This window comes from Centruroides sculpturatus, unplaced genomic scaffold, assembly GCF_000671375.1.
Source record: "Centruroides sculpturatus isolate CEXI.00-Female unplaced genomic scaffold, Cexi_2.0 scaffold1576, whole genome shotgun sequence".
NCBI lineage: Eukaryota > Metazoa > Arthropoda > Arachnida > Scorpiones > Buthidae > Centruroides > Centruroides sculpturatus.
The window spans coordinates 27,365-44,434 of record NW_019385725.1 but is presented as its reverse complement, the minus strand read 5'-3'; the positions used below and the strand labels follow the sequence as shown (position 1 = coordinate 44,434).

Below are 17,070 nucleotides of genomic sequence, written 5' to 3'. Positions count from 1 at the left end.
TTGAAAGAGAGAGGTGGCATAGAGACAAGATTATGAATGATTCATTCGATCCAATGTTAACATTAACAAAGCAAACTTTATTTTACGTCTCAACAATTCGAGAGTAGGAGAATAAATGGTCAAGCTATTACAATAGTTGTGAGTCACGTCACCCGTTGGACAGCTGACTAAAATTGATCCACTTTTAATAAGGATAGGGTGACATGAATTCCACGAAACTCACCACAAATACAGTAGTTAATAGTAATAGAAAGCGTAAAACATGTGGCATGTCAATATGGCAGACATAACGAAATCATACGACTGTGTCGGTCACTTATTCATCTGTCTTTTTTCAATCAGGTTTTTTACATTCATTCTAATTAAAGCATATTCGTTTAATTTATTTAAACGTCATTATTTGAAGTCTAAAACTTTGTAAGCATAAATATCATTTAAGATAAGCATGCTTACTATAGGGCAGGCGGGCTCAGAAACGTTTCCTACCCTGGCCTATATTATTTCCTTTACATACTGTATGTACTGTAATTTTAAAATATTTCAATTATCTGAAATAAATTAACACACAACAGAAGGATAACTATTAAAAATACTATGGATATACTTTTAAATGTAATAAATCACATCATTAATTACAATCTGTCCTGATAGAGTGCGATTGTAAATTCCCTTCGCATTGGCAAGGAAACGGGGAGCTTCCAGGAACGAAGTAATAAAGTCACAGGCAGACCTGGTATCATATGTCCTGATGGCCGAGGTGTTTATGGCCATGAAGTTATAACTTACCGCTGAACAGTGGCGCATTATAGCTTCATGGACGTCCAGGCAAATCTGAATTAGGGTTTGTACGACGTTGACTTCAGACATTTTTTTTGGGGGAAAATGTTTCTTTATGAAAGATTGGTTCGGGCCTTCTGTTCATTGGGATCCCAGGCAATTATCTATTTTTCCCCATAGGATAGCCTGTCATTATTAATGCTACAGTTGTTTTACTTATAAATTGAAGGGCAAAAGGAAGCAATATCGGATTTTTTTTTTCGAGTACGAGTTTTCCAAAGAATGACAAGCTAGTGAAAGTCAAAGCTAATGCTTTGTTTTCATAACACCAGAAATTAGAAAGATGTATCAGAAACAGAATCTTTAACATTAATCTTTTAAAATGTAGGTTATAAAATAAAATAAAATATGTATTTGAAATGTTTATATTTCAGAAATATTATAAATATCATATCAAACCAGCCAATTTCATAGCTTCATGTAAATAAATAGACATAAAATCGTGTCATTAAAACATTTCTTTCAATTTTAATCTATTTCAATAGCACCAATAAGAAGTTTTGGGACATCTCGTACCGTATAGAAAGAATATATATATATATATATACATTTGTTTATATTACTGTATGGTATGTTAATTAAAAAATTATGGAAAACTTCCTAGTTTTCCTTTTTCTTTGCAGGGTGTCAGAATCTTTTGACCCCCCTCTGGGTGTGCCACTGCGTGCAATCCCAATTTAAGAGTTTAAAATTATTTCCGAAAGGCACCACTAGAGGGTTTTCAGTACTATACGAGTAACGTCGGCGAGTTGGTTTTATATTAATATTTATATATTTATACATACGCATAGTGAGTAACTTTTAATCACTGATTGTATTATGATTATATATGTACTCGTATATGTAATTTACATTAGATTACAATACTTTAATATATAGCACAAGTATTAATGTTCGTATAAGACGATATTAAGATCAATGAACTTGTGTCTGCTATAAATGACGAAGAAGCAAATATTAAAGTGTTTCCAGGTGTTTATTAATGCAGTAATATTTAGTATGATGCCAATGCTTATTATTATATCAATGGTTGCTCTCATTAGCTACGCAACATTATATGTAATTATTTATGTGATATTTACAGGGAGCAAAAGTTGACAGTTATTTTCATAAGGATTTAAAAATTTAAGGTTAATGCTTCAAAATATGTTTTTAATATGTCGAAATAGCTCTGTAATGATGAAACTGCCATTACCGTATATGATGAGTATAGAAGAAAATGATTTATAACAGTTACTAGATAATTTAAATTAATATATTTATATTCTTAAAATATTCTTTTTCAGTTTGAATGAGTAATGTTAAATTAATGTGGGAATGCTATTTTTATATTTAAAATTTGGAAATTAAACTTATAAATTATTGATTGTGTTTGTTATAGTAAACTTTACTTGCAATCGGGTCTAATGGAATGGTCGAGGAAACAGCAGTGATGTCTTGTCCTTATGTGTAAAAGTTTGTGAAATTTCTAGATTGGATTAAAACCAGAATTTTTTTTTTTTTTTTTTTTTTGTTGGCAGACTAATAACTTACTATATGATTGTCTGCCCAATATGTTTGTTGGAGATTAAATATGTAAATGCATTCTAAAATTATTGTGGTTTTATGATATTATAAGTAGAATACTGGTTTTGCCGAATTCTGTCTCTATCTCTTTGGCTTCTGCTTGATACTAAATATGTTATTGTCTGTTCACTCGGTAGAACAAAAATTGTGACTCTTGGAGAGGACAACCCTCTGCCATTTAGCAAGAATTTAGTGCTAGTATTGTTTGTGATGAAATTGCATTGGCATGGATGTTGTCAATAAGTATCTGCTCCAAAGCCCTGTTGTGTGTTGACACAACAGGGTTTACTGCACTGTCATGTTGGAGACCTTCCTTGTGGCTCCACTTACACTTAGATGTTCGGTTCAACACTAGCATGTTGATCACCACTCCTAACCTAACCATTGCAGTCATGTTTATCTCTGGCATGAATAGCATGTGGACTTCTACAATTGGCATGTTGAGTAGTCAAAGGTGTTATACTCAGCCAGTCCTGATACACCTTCACTACTGTAGCATATGATTCTTTTATGAAGTCTACTGTCTTGGAAATGCTGAGTCTGATAAATTGCAACCTGTGCCCATGGTAGAGACTGCTCTTATTTGTATAGATTCAAAATATGTCTTATACACATGCAGTATATGACCATGATACATGTTCCTTCTGACTTTATAGATGTGTGCAACATCTGCAGTGGAAAAGCTCGTAATTATTTGACTTGACTCTATAACTTTATAATTACCTCCTTTAATTGGATGCCTTCAAATTAAATACACTAAAAAAAACCAACATTTCAGCAGTTTATAATCTTAACTTTTACTTTCTAAATAAAAATGAGTATACTTGATTTTTATAGAGACAACAATATACTGTATGGCATGGAAAGTCCTATGAAGCTTTGGGTACATTTTAAAGAATTTAAATTCAACATTAGATTATGTATGTTATATTTGAATTCTTTTAGAAACCTGAAGATGGTTGTTTTAAAAAAACCAAAAATGTTTGCTTTTATTTAGAAAGTAAAAGTTATGGTTATAAACTGTGGGATTTTTAGTTTTTTAGTGTATTTAATTATAACTTTATAAAACAAAATGTTAGAAAGATAATAATCAAAATTTATTAGATTTATTTTTGAAAATTTGATATTAAAATATTTTAATAGTTATAAATAAAGGGTCAGTTTATTTATTAGCATAATGTTTATGTATATAAAATATCTGTCTCCATTCCAATATTGTTATAGTCTGCTTTTAATGTTTAAAGTTTCATGATCAAAATTCAAAACAATTCAAACAAATAAAAAATATTAATATAAAATAAGTGTTATAATATTCATTATATAAAAAAATAACCTTGAATTATGAATAACATTATTGAAAAACTCTCTTCTTTTTCTTTCTGGTAGTTCATTATTAAGAAAGCTTTCCATATAAAATAATTTATATTATTATAGTTATTTACTTTTGGTTTTTACAATTGAATGTCATCAAATACTATCAACTTTTTGGCAATTTCTGAATTTGTCCTTTTTCTCTTAGTACAGTATTTTTCAACCTTTTTTATAGTGGTACTCCAACTTGGTAATTTTTTCTTTTGGCATTCTTGCTTAGCGATGTAAAGCTATTGTGTTTTTTTATACTTTTAGTAATACATGTAAGAAGTGTTATGACACTGCTCAACACTATAATTTGTGGTGTCATTGTGGCACTTTAGTGTCTCACACTACCCTTATAGAAAATCACAATATTAACAGATGTTTTTATAATTTTTTTCTACTTTAACCATATCTCAATTAATCCCATCAATTCAGTTTATTGCCTTGCAGTTCTTTTTTTCATTTGTTTTTCAGTTTGTTCAAAAACATGCATAATCTATACATGATTCAGTGTTTGCCAATTTTCATTGTATTGTATATTTCTTTCTCTGCTTACTGTCACTCTGTATTATCTAAACTTGACAAACCAGGTGGTCTTCAACTATTGTACGTTTTGCATAGTTTGAAATATCAACAAGGTAGATAATATGATCATTATTGACAAATAATTTGTTGTAAAATATTTAAATATAATTCTGTTATATTATCATGGCAATAAAAATATTTTTTGAATACTACTATGCATATGTAGCTAGAACTATTTCTAAGATTATCAGCACAAAACCTTTCTCACTAATTTCTAGCCTTATTAACTGGAGTACAAAGTGTACCCGAGGAAGGCCTATTAAGAAGGCCGAAAACGTTTGTACTCCAGTTAATAAGGCTAGAAATTAGTGAGAAAGGTTTTGTGCTGATAATCTTATTTTTTGAATGAATTTTAAACAGCAACTCTTGTATTAATTATACAAGACCTAGTCAAAGCAAATAAAGACTGATTTTTTTTTGTCACATTATAATCATTATAGAATATAACAGCTGTGATCTTTTTCAAAGTATGGAATTCAATGCACTTCTGCCATTATTTTTGCCAGTCCTTGAAAATGTCTAGTAGCTCATCTTGTAAAATATAATCAGAATTATTTCCAATGCTTTGACAATTGCTGTTGTAAATGGAAAATGCATTTGTGTGACTTCAACTTTAGTGATAAGAATTGGAAAAAGTTGCAGAAATATAATTATTTTTTTAGAACAAACTTGAAAGAATATAGTTTTGCCACCAGTAGTAAAATTACAATTATTGTCAATCCATTGCTGTAAAAGCAACAAATTAGGAAACAATACCTAAAGTAAAATCATTTAAGTGCATCACACAAAACATCCACTAAAATCTCAGTTTTATGTTTTTGAAGGGACCATCTGAAAAAACTACATAAATGAAGAAACATATAACTGGAAACTGCCAATTTTTATGGACCAGTTGAACCAGACAATGAATCCACATTTAAGAGATGACTGTATTGTTATCCACATGTACAAATCAACTAAATAAAAAAATGAATAAAATCTCTTGCCCTTGTATATCACAGGAATTTATGTAACAAAGTACTCATGAATTGTGAATTTACACTTATCAATTTATAAAAAGAAATGTATTTAACACGCATGCCTACAGTTTTAAACATTTTAGTCTTAAAAAATTGAAATAATTTTGTTTCAAAAAAAAAATCTTTAATTATTTTTGAAAATGAGCTAAAAAATCTGAAAAGGTTTTTGCATTAAATAGAATTAATACTTTTAACACAATTTCCTATACTATTGATTTTGCTTCATACCAATATTCTTGATAGTTTAAACACAATTCCAAGATTAATCATTAAATATGTTTAAAAATGTAAATTTTACTTTGAAATAATTTATGAATGCATCATCTTTTTTTATTATATTTCATGAATTATTTCTTAAAAGGAAGTGCAGGTTATGCAATAAAACACTCCAGATATTACACTAGCTCTTCATTATCATCTGTTTCTTCACAATTTTAAAAGAAAAAAACTATGAAAATGCCAAATAGTTTGAAAACCATATGAAAATATTTTACAGTTTAAAAGGTTTTAAGATGGCTTCTTCACAAAACTATTAATTTTATGGAAAAATATAAATGCTGATTAGCATAGCTTTGAATGTGATTGTATTGTATTATATTTCAATTTAAAATATAACAACAAATTTTTTTGATAATTCATAATTACTATAAAAAATAGATTTCAATTAATTTTTCTTTTGTAAATTTTAATATTTAAGATTTTTAAGAAATGAATATATAATTCTTAAAATTTGTTTTTCAATTATTTTTTTATAGAAATGATAAAATAAGAAAGAAAAAAAAAGAAAATCAGTGATATTAAGATATTAAAGGAGAAAAATTAAGACATGGAAACAGCACGCCAATATGCTGATGTAAGTATTTGTTGGTATTTTGATAATATTTTTATTATAAAGCTACTTCAAATTAATGAATTTTTGCCATAATAAGCTACAAATATAGATGCTTATTAGAATGAGAGTTAAACTTTGTCATGTGTAAATTGAATAATTAGAAACATTTAAAAAAATAACAATTTGCTTCATATTGAAAAGTATTAGATATTAAGCAATGACAATGACTGTAGTGACAATGTGTAATGATTGATTAATCAGCCAAACAAATTACTAATTATCAGTTATTATTATTATTATTAATATTAATTACTACATTCTGTTAAATTTAAGTCAATTAAAACTTTATAGATAGTTCTGTTAATAATTTGAAACTTATAAATGAACCATTTTCTGTGTTTGCCTACTATTATAACCAAAATATAAACAAAAAAATGCTTTATTGAGGTTTACTTTAATAACAAGTTTTTCTCAAGTTGTCCTGATGATGGACAACTGAGACAGAAAATGCTAAAGTGACTCAGTTGTAGCTAAGTCACTTAAGTTTGCACATTGATCAGATATTACATAAATACTCACATCTAATTACTAAGAAAATTTTTTAATATCTTCCATTTCAATCACATGTGCAACATTTCTTACTATTTGAGAACTGTATTTTAATCTATATCAAATGTAGCAAAGAAAGTTTTATTTTATCATGTTTGTATTGCATTATGTTTGAGTAATCTTAGATTAAAAAAAAACAACAAAATTAATTAGTTTCAATTAAAATGGCTGATGATATATTTCATAATCTATACTAATATTATAAAGAGGTAAAGTTTGTAAGTTTGGATGTAGGAGGTAATTTCTGAAACTACCCATCTGATTTCAAAAATTCTTTCACCAATATTTAGAATGGGCCTTCAGGGGGACATAGGCTGTATATTATTCCGTTAAACATTCATATAAATTAAAAGATATCATCTAGGTAAGCATTATATTTTTGGCATCAGTGGGTGGCAAGGGGCAAGACGCATGTGTATATGAGATATGTAACCGTGTAGTGCAGTCACGTGGTTGGCGAGATATGCAGTACATGTGTCTGAACTTCTACTGAATATAAATGGTGTTTGCTTGCAAAATCTGCACGGGTAAAGTTGCAGGTAACAGCAAGTTTAAAATATAGAAGAAACTAAGTTGTCTTCATTCTTCTGTCATGCCCAATTACCAGGAATAATAATTTTCTTCTGAGAGACAGCCGTTTATTCATTTTCTGTAAAATTATGTAAAACCTGGTGATTGGACATGACAGAAGAATGAAGGCAACTTCATTTTTTCTATATTTTAAATTGTGAAATATACTGTCTGCCATTTTAATTGAAAATACAGTAGTACCTCAGGATACGAAATTAATCCGTTCCGAAACTGAGATCGTATCATGAAAATGTCATAAGGTGAATCATTTTTCCCCATATGATTACATGTAAAACCAAATAATTCGTTCCAACATGAAAAACACACTCAAATTAAAGCTAAGTAGTACATTGAAAAAAAAGTAACTTTAGTAAAAATGTGTTTTGTAGTTGTAAATGTATAAATAACTATAATAGAATAAAAATTGATTAAAAAAATGTAGTTTTATTTGCGGACTTTTGAGGATAGATGACGGTAGAGGTGTAAACTGGTGGAGGAGGAGAGGAAGAAGGGAAATGATACTAAAATTTAACTTACATAACATAAGGTAACAATAACTTAAAAATAACTTAACACTAATTTTTTAACTTTTCTGTTATATATATATATATATATATTTTTTTTTAAAACATTTTATTCACTGCTTTTTGCTGTATTTCCTTCACTTCCACCAGTACTTTAACGCAGCCGGATGACCAAGTGGTCAAGGTGGCAGCCTACCACTCTGGGGGACTCGCCCGGCAGCCCCATTGTGGGCCTGGCTGAACCCATAATGGGCTTGCAAAAAGAGGCCCTCTTAGTGCCCACAGGCGAAAAGAGTACAAAAAAAAAAAAAAGAAAAAAAGAAAAAACTCAGCACTTTCACTTCACTGGATAGAGGTTGCTCGGTAAAATATCTATCCAAAGAGGTTTGGCTTTGCCTAGTTTTTAAAATGTTTCTAAAATGACTTAGGCAAATGTCATTACTCTGAGCAGCAATATGGCCAGTGTGAAGCTTTTTGGAATGTTTATTTTCAATAAAATCAGTCACTTTCTGATAATACAAGATTTCCTTTATCGAGCGAGATCCTTCCAGGACGAAGCAAACACGCAGACTGGGATCAATGAACAGAAGTGAATAAAAAATGGCACTGTGAACTAATGTAATGTCGTATGGTGAGTTTTTGTTTGTACTGTGGAGCAAAATTATGTTCAAAATTCATGTTGTACCCTGAAAATTTCGTATGCTGGGGCATTTGTATCCTGAGGTACCACTGTATATATAAATTTTAAAATATTTTGGTTTATCATCAGTTAATTTTTTAACTGTTTTACATAATTTTGCAGAGGTGTAGCTTCTAATAAAAGGCTGTCTCTGCAAAGTAAAACTTATTTTTGGTGATTGGACATGATGGAAGAATGAAGATGAGTTAGTTTCTTATTTTAAATTGTGAAAATTAATTAGATTTTAGTGGCATCACATATGTTTTGTAAAGAAATGTGTCATCTCTAGATCTCTGCCCAAGGTGAAAAAAATCATACATAAAAACCTTTAAAAATCTTCTTGTAGCACAAACCATACAAAAAATTTCAACTAAATATTTTGTATTGTTTCTGAGATGTTAAAAAAGTAACATTTTTGTAGCACTTTAAGATAGACTATCATGATCAGTACTAGATTTGCTCAGCAGTCTGTATAACTAACAATAAATTATTTAGTTAATTTGGGACATTTCATTGTGTGTTTTGGGCTAAAAATATTGGGTTAAACCAAAAGTTCATTTGGTTTTTAGAAAGAAATAAAACATACTATTTTGAAATAAATAAAAACCTTTAATCCACAATGTATTCACCCTTCTGTTCGATAACCTTATGCCACCTGACGGGTAGTTTCATAATTCTGTCTGTGTAGAATTGGGTGGGTTTCTGATTGAAGAAATTATCGATGTGATTTTTGATACCTTCTAGAGATTGAAATTCTATGCCATTTAAATTATTCTGCAATGAACGAAAAAGATGATAGTCTGAGGGAGCAATATCTGGAGAATATGCAGGGTGACTCAAAACATCCCAGTTAAAGTCTAGAAGTTTTTGGCGCACGTTTAACGACATGTGCAGTCTTGCATTATCATGATGGAATACCACTCCCGTCGATTTGCAAGTTCCGGATGTTTTTGATGCACTGCAGCCTTTAGTTCATCCAGTTGAAGACAATATTTATTGGAATTAAATTAATTAATTGTTTGGTTGTTGGGTAAAAGCTCGTAATAAAGAACCCCTTTCCAGTCCCATCAAACTGAAATCATTACTTTTCTGGGATGCAAACCAGTTTTAGGTTGTTGCACTGGAGGATCACCTGGCTTACTTCAAGATCTCTTGCATTGAATATTGTTGTAAATGATCCATTTTTCATCACCTGTTATTAATCACTTTAAAAAGGGATCATCATCATTGCATTTTAAAAGTGAATCACATACAGAAACACGCTCAATAAGGTTTCATTCACTTAACTTATGGGAAACCCAAACATCGTAACGGGAAGTATATCCAAGGCTAGCCAAATGTCTGACAACAGATGTTTGGGATATTTTTAAGATATCGACTATCTCTCGTGTTGTTTTATGCCAATAATTTTGAATTAAAGCCATTATGGACTCATCTAAGGTTGAAGGTTGTCCTGACTGAGGTGTATCTTCGAGAGAAAAATCTCCCTTCCTGAATTTTGAAAACCATTTCTGGCATGTTTGATCAGTAACTGCATCCTCCCCATATACAGCACATATTTTTTTTTTTGAGTTTTTGTTGCATTTTTTTCTTTTCAGAAATAATAGAGTATCAGACGTCGAAAATTCTTCTTATCTTCCATTTTAATGTGTTTTTTTTCTTAAAAGTTAACAAAATTTTAAAAAATAGCTGTAATTAAACTTACGTAATAAATATGCATATATTCGTAATGTCAGCCTAAACAAGTTAAAACTTGATAAGCACAACAGAGGCACCACAGACAAGCAATTATGTAAATACCTTAACAAACTTTTGGTTCAACCCAATACAAAAAGAAATATTATGACTTGGCAACTTTTAAATTAATCTACTTATTTCATAAAAAGGAGTTTGTTCAGCATTTACAAAGAAGCACTGTTTCAAACATTATAGTACACAAGATATAATTCAAACAACATTAAATTATAGGAATGATGTATGTGTCTGTCATGGTACTCCCCCACAAAGAACTCTGAAAGATAGGAAAATTATTTGTCCTTTCCAACCAATGTCATCCTCTTGATATGAGGGTTCTAGGGATGAATAACTATGGCTGTGACATAGTATGAGGTTCTAAAGAAATTCTTTTTTTCTCAGGGCAATTCTTTGGTGTGATGTCTTATGTATATGGGCAGTCAAATTATAGCCAAGCACTCAAAATGGGATCCAGGTCATCATGATGGATGACATAAATGATCATTCAAGTCTAGAAATATGGTTTAAAATATATTTTAACAACTAGATAGATTAGTCAGCTTAGCTGACTAATCTATCCAGTTGTCTTCTTTTTGTTGTTACCCTCTCTGTCCCTAGGTCTTTGCTTACTGGAGTTTTTATAATTGGTCTGGTTCTGCTACCATTTCATATTTGATGATTTATAAGTGATTAATTTAAAGCAATATGGACTTAGTCTTATATGACCAAGGAGTGAGTCATTTTTGGTCTTATTCTCTCTCTCTTTTTTTTTAATCTAATGTTAGTGCAGAACTTAAAATAGCATCCTCTCTATTTAGAGAGGATGCTATTTTAAGTTCTGGCCATTTTGTTTACCAATTTCCATTTTTAGAATATATTTTAAACCATATTTCTAGACTTGAATGATCATTTATGTCATCCATCATGATGATCAAATTAAAATATATTTCAACATTGATTACTAATAATAATTAACTTTTTGTTTAAATAAAATTAATTTACCTATTTATTACTAAGCTTTAAAAAGTATAGGATATTTTAAGGTAAATTTGGAAGGCAATTTTCTGTGAAAACAAATATTTAATTTAAATTAGTATTTGAACACAAAATGCTTTTGTTGTTTCCAAAAGTATTTTCAGATATTTTAAACTTTTTTCCTCATATGAGTATAACATTTTATGTCTATACCAATATAATTTATGAGAGTGTTATTTAAGTACTGAATATAAACTGCAACTGTGGACATTTAAAATTTACAGTAAAACTTTTGTTTGCAGTTTAATTACAAATGTTTTTGGCTTTTTTTAAAGACAACCTTCAGGTAAAATATAGAATAAATAGAATATAACATAAAAGCTTTGGAGCAACAAATGACAGTTAATTTAAATTTTAAAACAAAAGAATAAAAATAAAATATGATAAATATAAACAAAGAAATAAATAACAAAGTTAAAAAATACGTAATAAACAATACATAAGAAATATAAAAATACATAAAAGTGAGAATATAAAATAAACTAAGTAAACAATGCAAATAAAATGCAGGAGGAGAATACATCATGAAAGTAGAGATAAAAGGATGTCAAGGTTATCCAAAATGCAACTCATAGCAAGCTTTCCAGGTAGTTGACAGGCATTGAGGTCCTGATAGTTGATAGAGCTACCTTATTGGACAGATTTGTAAATGTAAAGGACCTCTGTGTAATGTATGCGAGGCTCATTCCTAATGCTGTTAATGATTTTGGCTTGTTGCCAGCTTCCATTGACAGAATGAGGAAGAGCTTAGGCTGCAAGGGCTGTAACCAGGTTGGACTTCTGAATGTTCTACCTATGATACTTCAATCTTGCTTCTAAAGATTTTAATTGTGGCTCCTATGTATTGAAGATCATATGCAACTCTCATGTCTTTAAGTGGAATGGTGTATACTCCTGGAACATTGCTAGGGTTAGAGGATCCTTATTGTTACATAAAAGCTTGCAGATTGTTGGATTCCATTTGTATAGGATTTTTTGTCTGGTGGCTTTAGTAATTTGCATATACATATGATGGCAAGGTCTTGCATATCAAATAAGTATGTAATCTGATGTTATAGAATCATCTGTAAGGTTGATTATTGTTGTTGATGGGTTCCAATTAGAACTTATCTATAAGAGCCTCAATAATACTAGTTTTAAATTCAAAACATTGAGCAAGAGATTTGATATACTTGAATTCTTAAATCCTGTCACAGGACATTTGACAGTATGTATAGGCTCATTTAATTAATCTCTAAGACTTCCAATTTGTAGTGCAAGAAGTCATTAGAGGTCCAAGGAATGAAAAGCAGATTGTAAGTCAGTTTTAAAAAAATGTTGGTCTTAATAACACTGTCTCATATAGAGATAAAGATATCCAAAAAGTATACTTCGGAATTATTCTCTTGTTCAAGGTTTAAAATGAAGCTGTTTGGGTTAACATTGATGTCAGGAAGAAATTCAACAATATTACACCATGGTTTCCAAGTAATCAATGCATTGTCAATATATCTTGCATACATCCTTGTGCATACTTCAGTAAAATTGAAGATTCCAAAGATCTTAAGAACAATTCACAAAGATCTTAAGACTAATTCACATTTGTGAATTAGTCTTAAGATCTTTGGCTACCTATGAGAACCAGTGGCGTAATGGTTCAACATATCTGGCGCCTGGGGGCACGACACTTTTTTGGCACCCCCCAAATCTTGTTTGTCTTGGAGACCATTTGGCACCCCTCTGTGAGTGGTGCCCAGGGCATGATAGACCCCCATGCCCCCTTCGCTATCCCCGCGTTTCTTTATGCAGCGCTCGAGAAGCGCTTTACAGCGAACACACTGAAGCTGGTTTCTAATTGGCCAACACTGCTTGTGACGTCATTTCGCTACACTCTCACTGCGTAAAGAAACGCGGGGTATGCTAGTGATGAGAACACCTCTATTCTGGACATACTGTACATGGTGCCATCAAAAACAAAAAAAAAAAGAAGAAATATGTGGCCAGATGTGCCAACTCTAATATATATGGAAGTAGCATAGAAGTATGAAATTTTATCAAGGAGGAAGTCCCGTAGATGACAGAAACATGGTTCCAATCTTATGAAAGGATATAAAGCCGTGAAGTCAAGAACTGTGATGTATTTTTCATTGAGAAGTGGCAAGTCCTGGAGGTTCTTCACAAGAACTAAATAATGCTGTAGTCATAGATAGTTAAGTAAGAAATTTGTTGAGAATGCATTCAATCTGGATGGTAGATGAGCAACTTTTTTCTATGATATGTTTAACATTTATGCCCATTTTGTGAAGTTTAGTAAAACCAAACAATCTTGTGTAGAAGGTGATAGACAAGAACATTGTTACTAATTAAACACAAAGAGAAAATCATGAAAAATAATCATGGCCAAAAATTACATGAATTGTGGTATGCATTTTTGACCGGAGGGGGAGTGTATAAATAAACAGGGGAGAAAATGGCAGTTTTTCTAGAATGTACTGCAGGTCATTGGTTCATCTTACTTATTTTACAGTATATCGGTTTATTATTTATTATTTTACAATTTTAGCAGTGTATCGGCATATTATTATATTTTATTGTTTTAACAGTGTCTATTATTACGTATATTTTTCATCTTATTGCTTGTTTGATTTTAATGTTCTATGCATCAAATTGGCATGTTAAATGTAAGTCTACAACATTTTTATTTAAGTTATTTGCAGTACATGAAATTGTTACCATCCTTTTAATATTGTAGCACACAGAAATTCTGATCTGTAACCAATATTTTATCATTGTCATTTTACCAATTGTCACAATTTCACTGTATTTTTCGTAAATGTGCTAACATCAATCTCAAAATTATGGAAGTGGAATTACAACCTAAAAAACTTTTTACTGTTAATATAATCTAACTTGCATGTTTTTTCTTAAATATAGTTATTGTACAGCATGCTGAGAATGGACTTAAGGTCCGAAATGCATTCATTTTTGAAATAGTAAAGTGATTTTCTAAGGCTAATCTGATGTCCTGTGGTGGTATAATAAGTCTAGCAATAGAGAAAGGCCAATTTAGTGCTTACAAGCTAAGAACATTGTTCATGTAAAACTTGTGAGCCAAAAATGTTTAAGTGAAGTGTTTGATTTGAGACTATAGACAATCCAAGTGATGGTCCGATGCCAGTATACAACTGGTAGCAGTTATATATGCTTGGTATGCCCTCTTGTATAAGGAATGGGATAAAATAATCAAATCCTTAGATTTGTCAACCTGTATTAAGATCAGCATCATTATCCTTAAGCTATTTCTTGCTGGCAACCACAGAGTTTAAGAAGAGCTAGGGTTATTGTACTTTAAATTTTTCTGAATGGTAATAGTGTCCTCCATCTAAAATACTTCTGTTGGATTTCACTAAGCACTTCAATTGCATGTTCCACTTGAATTATCTGAAAGAACTCTTTTGGATAATTCTATTCTTTCATTTTGTTTGGTTCTGTATTTTACCCGAAGAAGGTCTTTAAAAAAGACTGAAAACATCTGTAATTAAACTGTTTTGCTGAAAACAAAGGTTTTAGTATGAATTATGCTATTCAATAAATTTGTTAAGTTTATTTTTATAATTAATAATTTGTTTGTACCTGGTAAATTTATAATTAATTGAAATTTTAAAATATATTTTTGAGTATTTTTAAATTAACTGAATATATTCACAATTGTAATCTTTTTATAATGTTTATTTTATTATAAAGTGTTATATTTTTATTAATAGTGTAAATTGTTAATTTACAGTTTTTATTACAAACTGTCAAACAGAGACCAATGGATTTATTAAAACAAATTAAACCAGAAACCAAATGGTATGCTATGTGTTTATATAATAATAATAATTGAATTATATTTATTCCTAGTTTATTCTTTTAATTTTTAAATAATATTTTATTAAAAAATTTTGCTGATATTAAAATACATACAAAATTTTATATAAGTTCATCATATTATAAATTAAAGTATACTTACATAAGATTTGATTTTTGTGCAACAGAGATAAAATGAAACATTTACTTTACAGACATTTTTTGAATTTTATAATGAAAATAATGACAATGCAATATTTAAAAGAAATTCATGAAGTTAACATAATATAGTCAAATCAAAAGCATGCTATTGTGATATTTTCATATAAATTATTATAAATATTGTTTAAAGAAAATTATAACTACCTGATGTAATGAATTTCCAGAGAAAGTATGAAAGTCATTTATGTAGCTAAAAAATGTGATACATATTCTTGTAATATGAATGGAAAACTAAGAACAAAGTATATTAATTGAAAAAGTCTTTCAAGTGTAAAAATTAATATTCTGGTAGTCTCAATAAGGAATAAAATGCAGATAAGTAATTACAAGATATGTAACTTAAATTTGTCAAAATTGTTTGTGTTTTATGCATTAACATTGTCAGTGCAAAGGACACATACATGGCATCCAATATTTACAGACCCGAGGACACCATATATGTCCAGCATTTTATAATGCATATTTTATATTTTGTTTGGTCATTAAATTGAATGCCATATTGTTGTCTGTTGTGTCATATGTGCTTTATCAGGAAATTTTTTACTTATTATTGAATATTTATTTTTATGTTGACTAATAGGAAAAATTTGGGGCCTTGTGTATATATATATATATATGACTTCATTATTCATTCTTCATCAATAAATAAATAAAAAAGAATTTTTTCAGATAATGGACTTTAATGTATGTACTTTATGTATTTTACACAGCAGTCATGACTGTGTGATTGGTAAGGAACCTAATTATTTTTGGAACATTTCAAGAGCATTTATAGTTCTAAGAATACATCAAAAAATTCTGATAAAAATTTGAAGATTGTCATATAGTACAATCTTGGTAATTTGATATATAGGGAACCTGAACAATGTCAGATTAAGGAGATTGTTGGATTGTTGAAAATTAACACATTTTGATAAATTAATAATTTAAACGCAATAAATATGTGATCAAAATTGAAAATAATTGAGCAGATTAACAGATATGGAGTTATATGTTAATGATGCAGCAAAACACAAGTTGGACTACTGATCAAACATCTGAGAGTGCTGCTGTCAATGGTAATCTATGTTGCCCAGTTGGTTGGATTACCATCAAATTTAGCAGAAAATTTAAGCTACCATTGGAAATCTTGTGGGAGGTACAGTATATTTTTTGGGGTTGATTTTTATATTTATACAACATTGTTATAAGATACTTTTCCTACTTTGAGCAGCCTGAGATGATGACCATAACAGCTTTTAATATTGTGCCTAAGCTCAAGTGTTGAAGCTGAGGTTCAATATAATGCCATGTTTTGTGGGAACTGCAGTTTGAACTAGTGGGAGGCTTGTCTATGACTTGGCAACAGTGCCTATAATATCTGAGAATACTTAAGGTGCCAGATAATTAGATGTGTCAAACTAGTTAATAGCCAGATTGCACTGTGTTTTCAATATTAATGAAATGGAATATCAAATTTGGAGAGCTCTATAGAAAATTGAGGTCCAAAGGATTAAAAAACATTACAATTAAGTTTACAAAATACTTGATTTACTCAAACCAGTTTAAGCAAATAAAAGTCAAGGCCATGAATTGAATGCTTGTAGTACTCAATTTGTTGAGTTGGTATTGGATATGTTAGTAGTTATAAGTTTTTAGTGATACTACTATCTACATATCATTTTTAACTTGTTG

The 17,070-nt window shown here is 29.8% G+C and overlaps 1 protein-coding gene across 4 annotated transcripts in view; it reads left to right on the top strand.

Moving 5' to 3' along the window:
- The first annotated feature begins 1,495 nt into the window (after positions 1-1,495).
- The window catches only part of LOC111641552 (transcription factor SPT20 homolog), a 35,989-nt gene continuing 20,414 nt past the window's right edge, over positions 1,496-17,070 (top strand). For 2 of the 4 annotated variants that reach the window (XM_023387732.1, XM_023387731.1), the window contains exons 1-3: positions 1,496-1,627; positions 6,119-6,216; positions 15,110-15,177. In XM_023387732.1, the coding sequence (XP_023243500.1) occupies positions 6,190-6,216; positions 15,110-15,177 (95 nt within the window). In that variant the 5' untranslated portion in view covers positions 1,496-1,627; positions 6,119-6,189. Of the gene's footprint in view, positions 1,628-6,118; positions 6,217-8,700; positions 8,783-15,109; positions 15,178-17,070 lie in introns of all 4 variants that reach the window. The other 2 variants (XM_023387733.1, XM_023387734.1) reach the window with 2 other exon arrangements.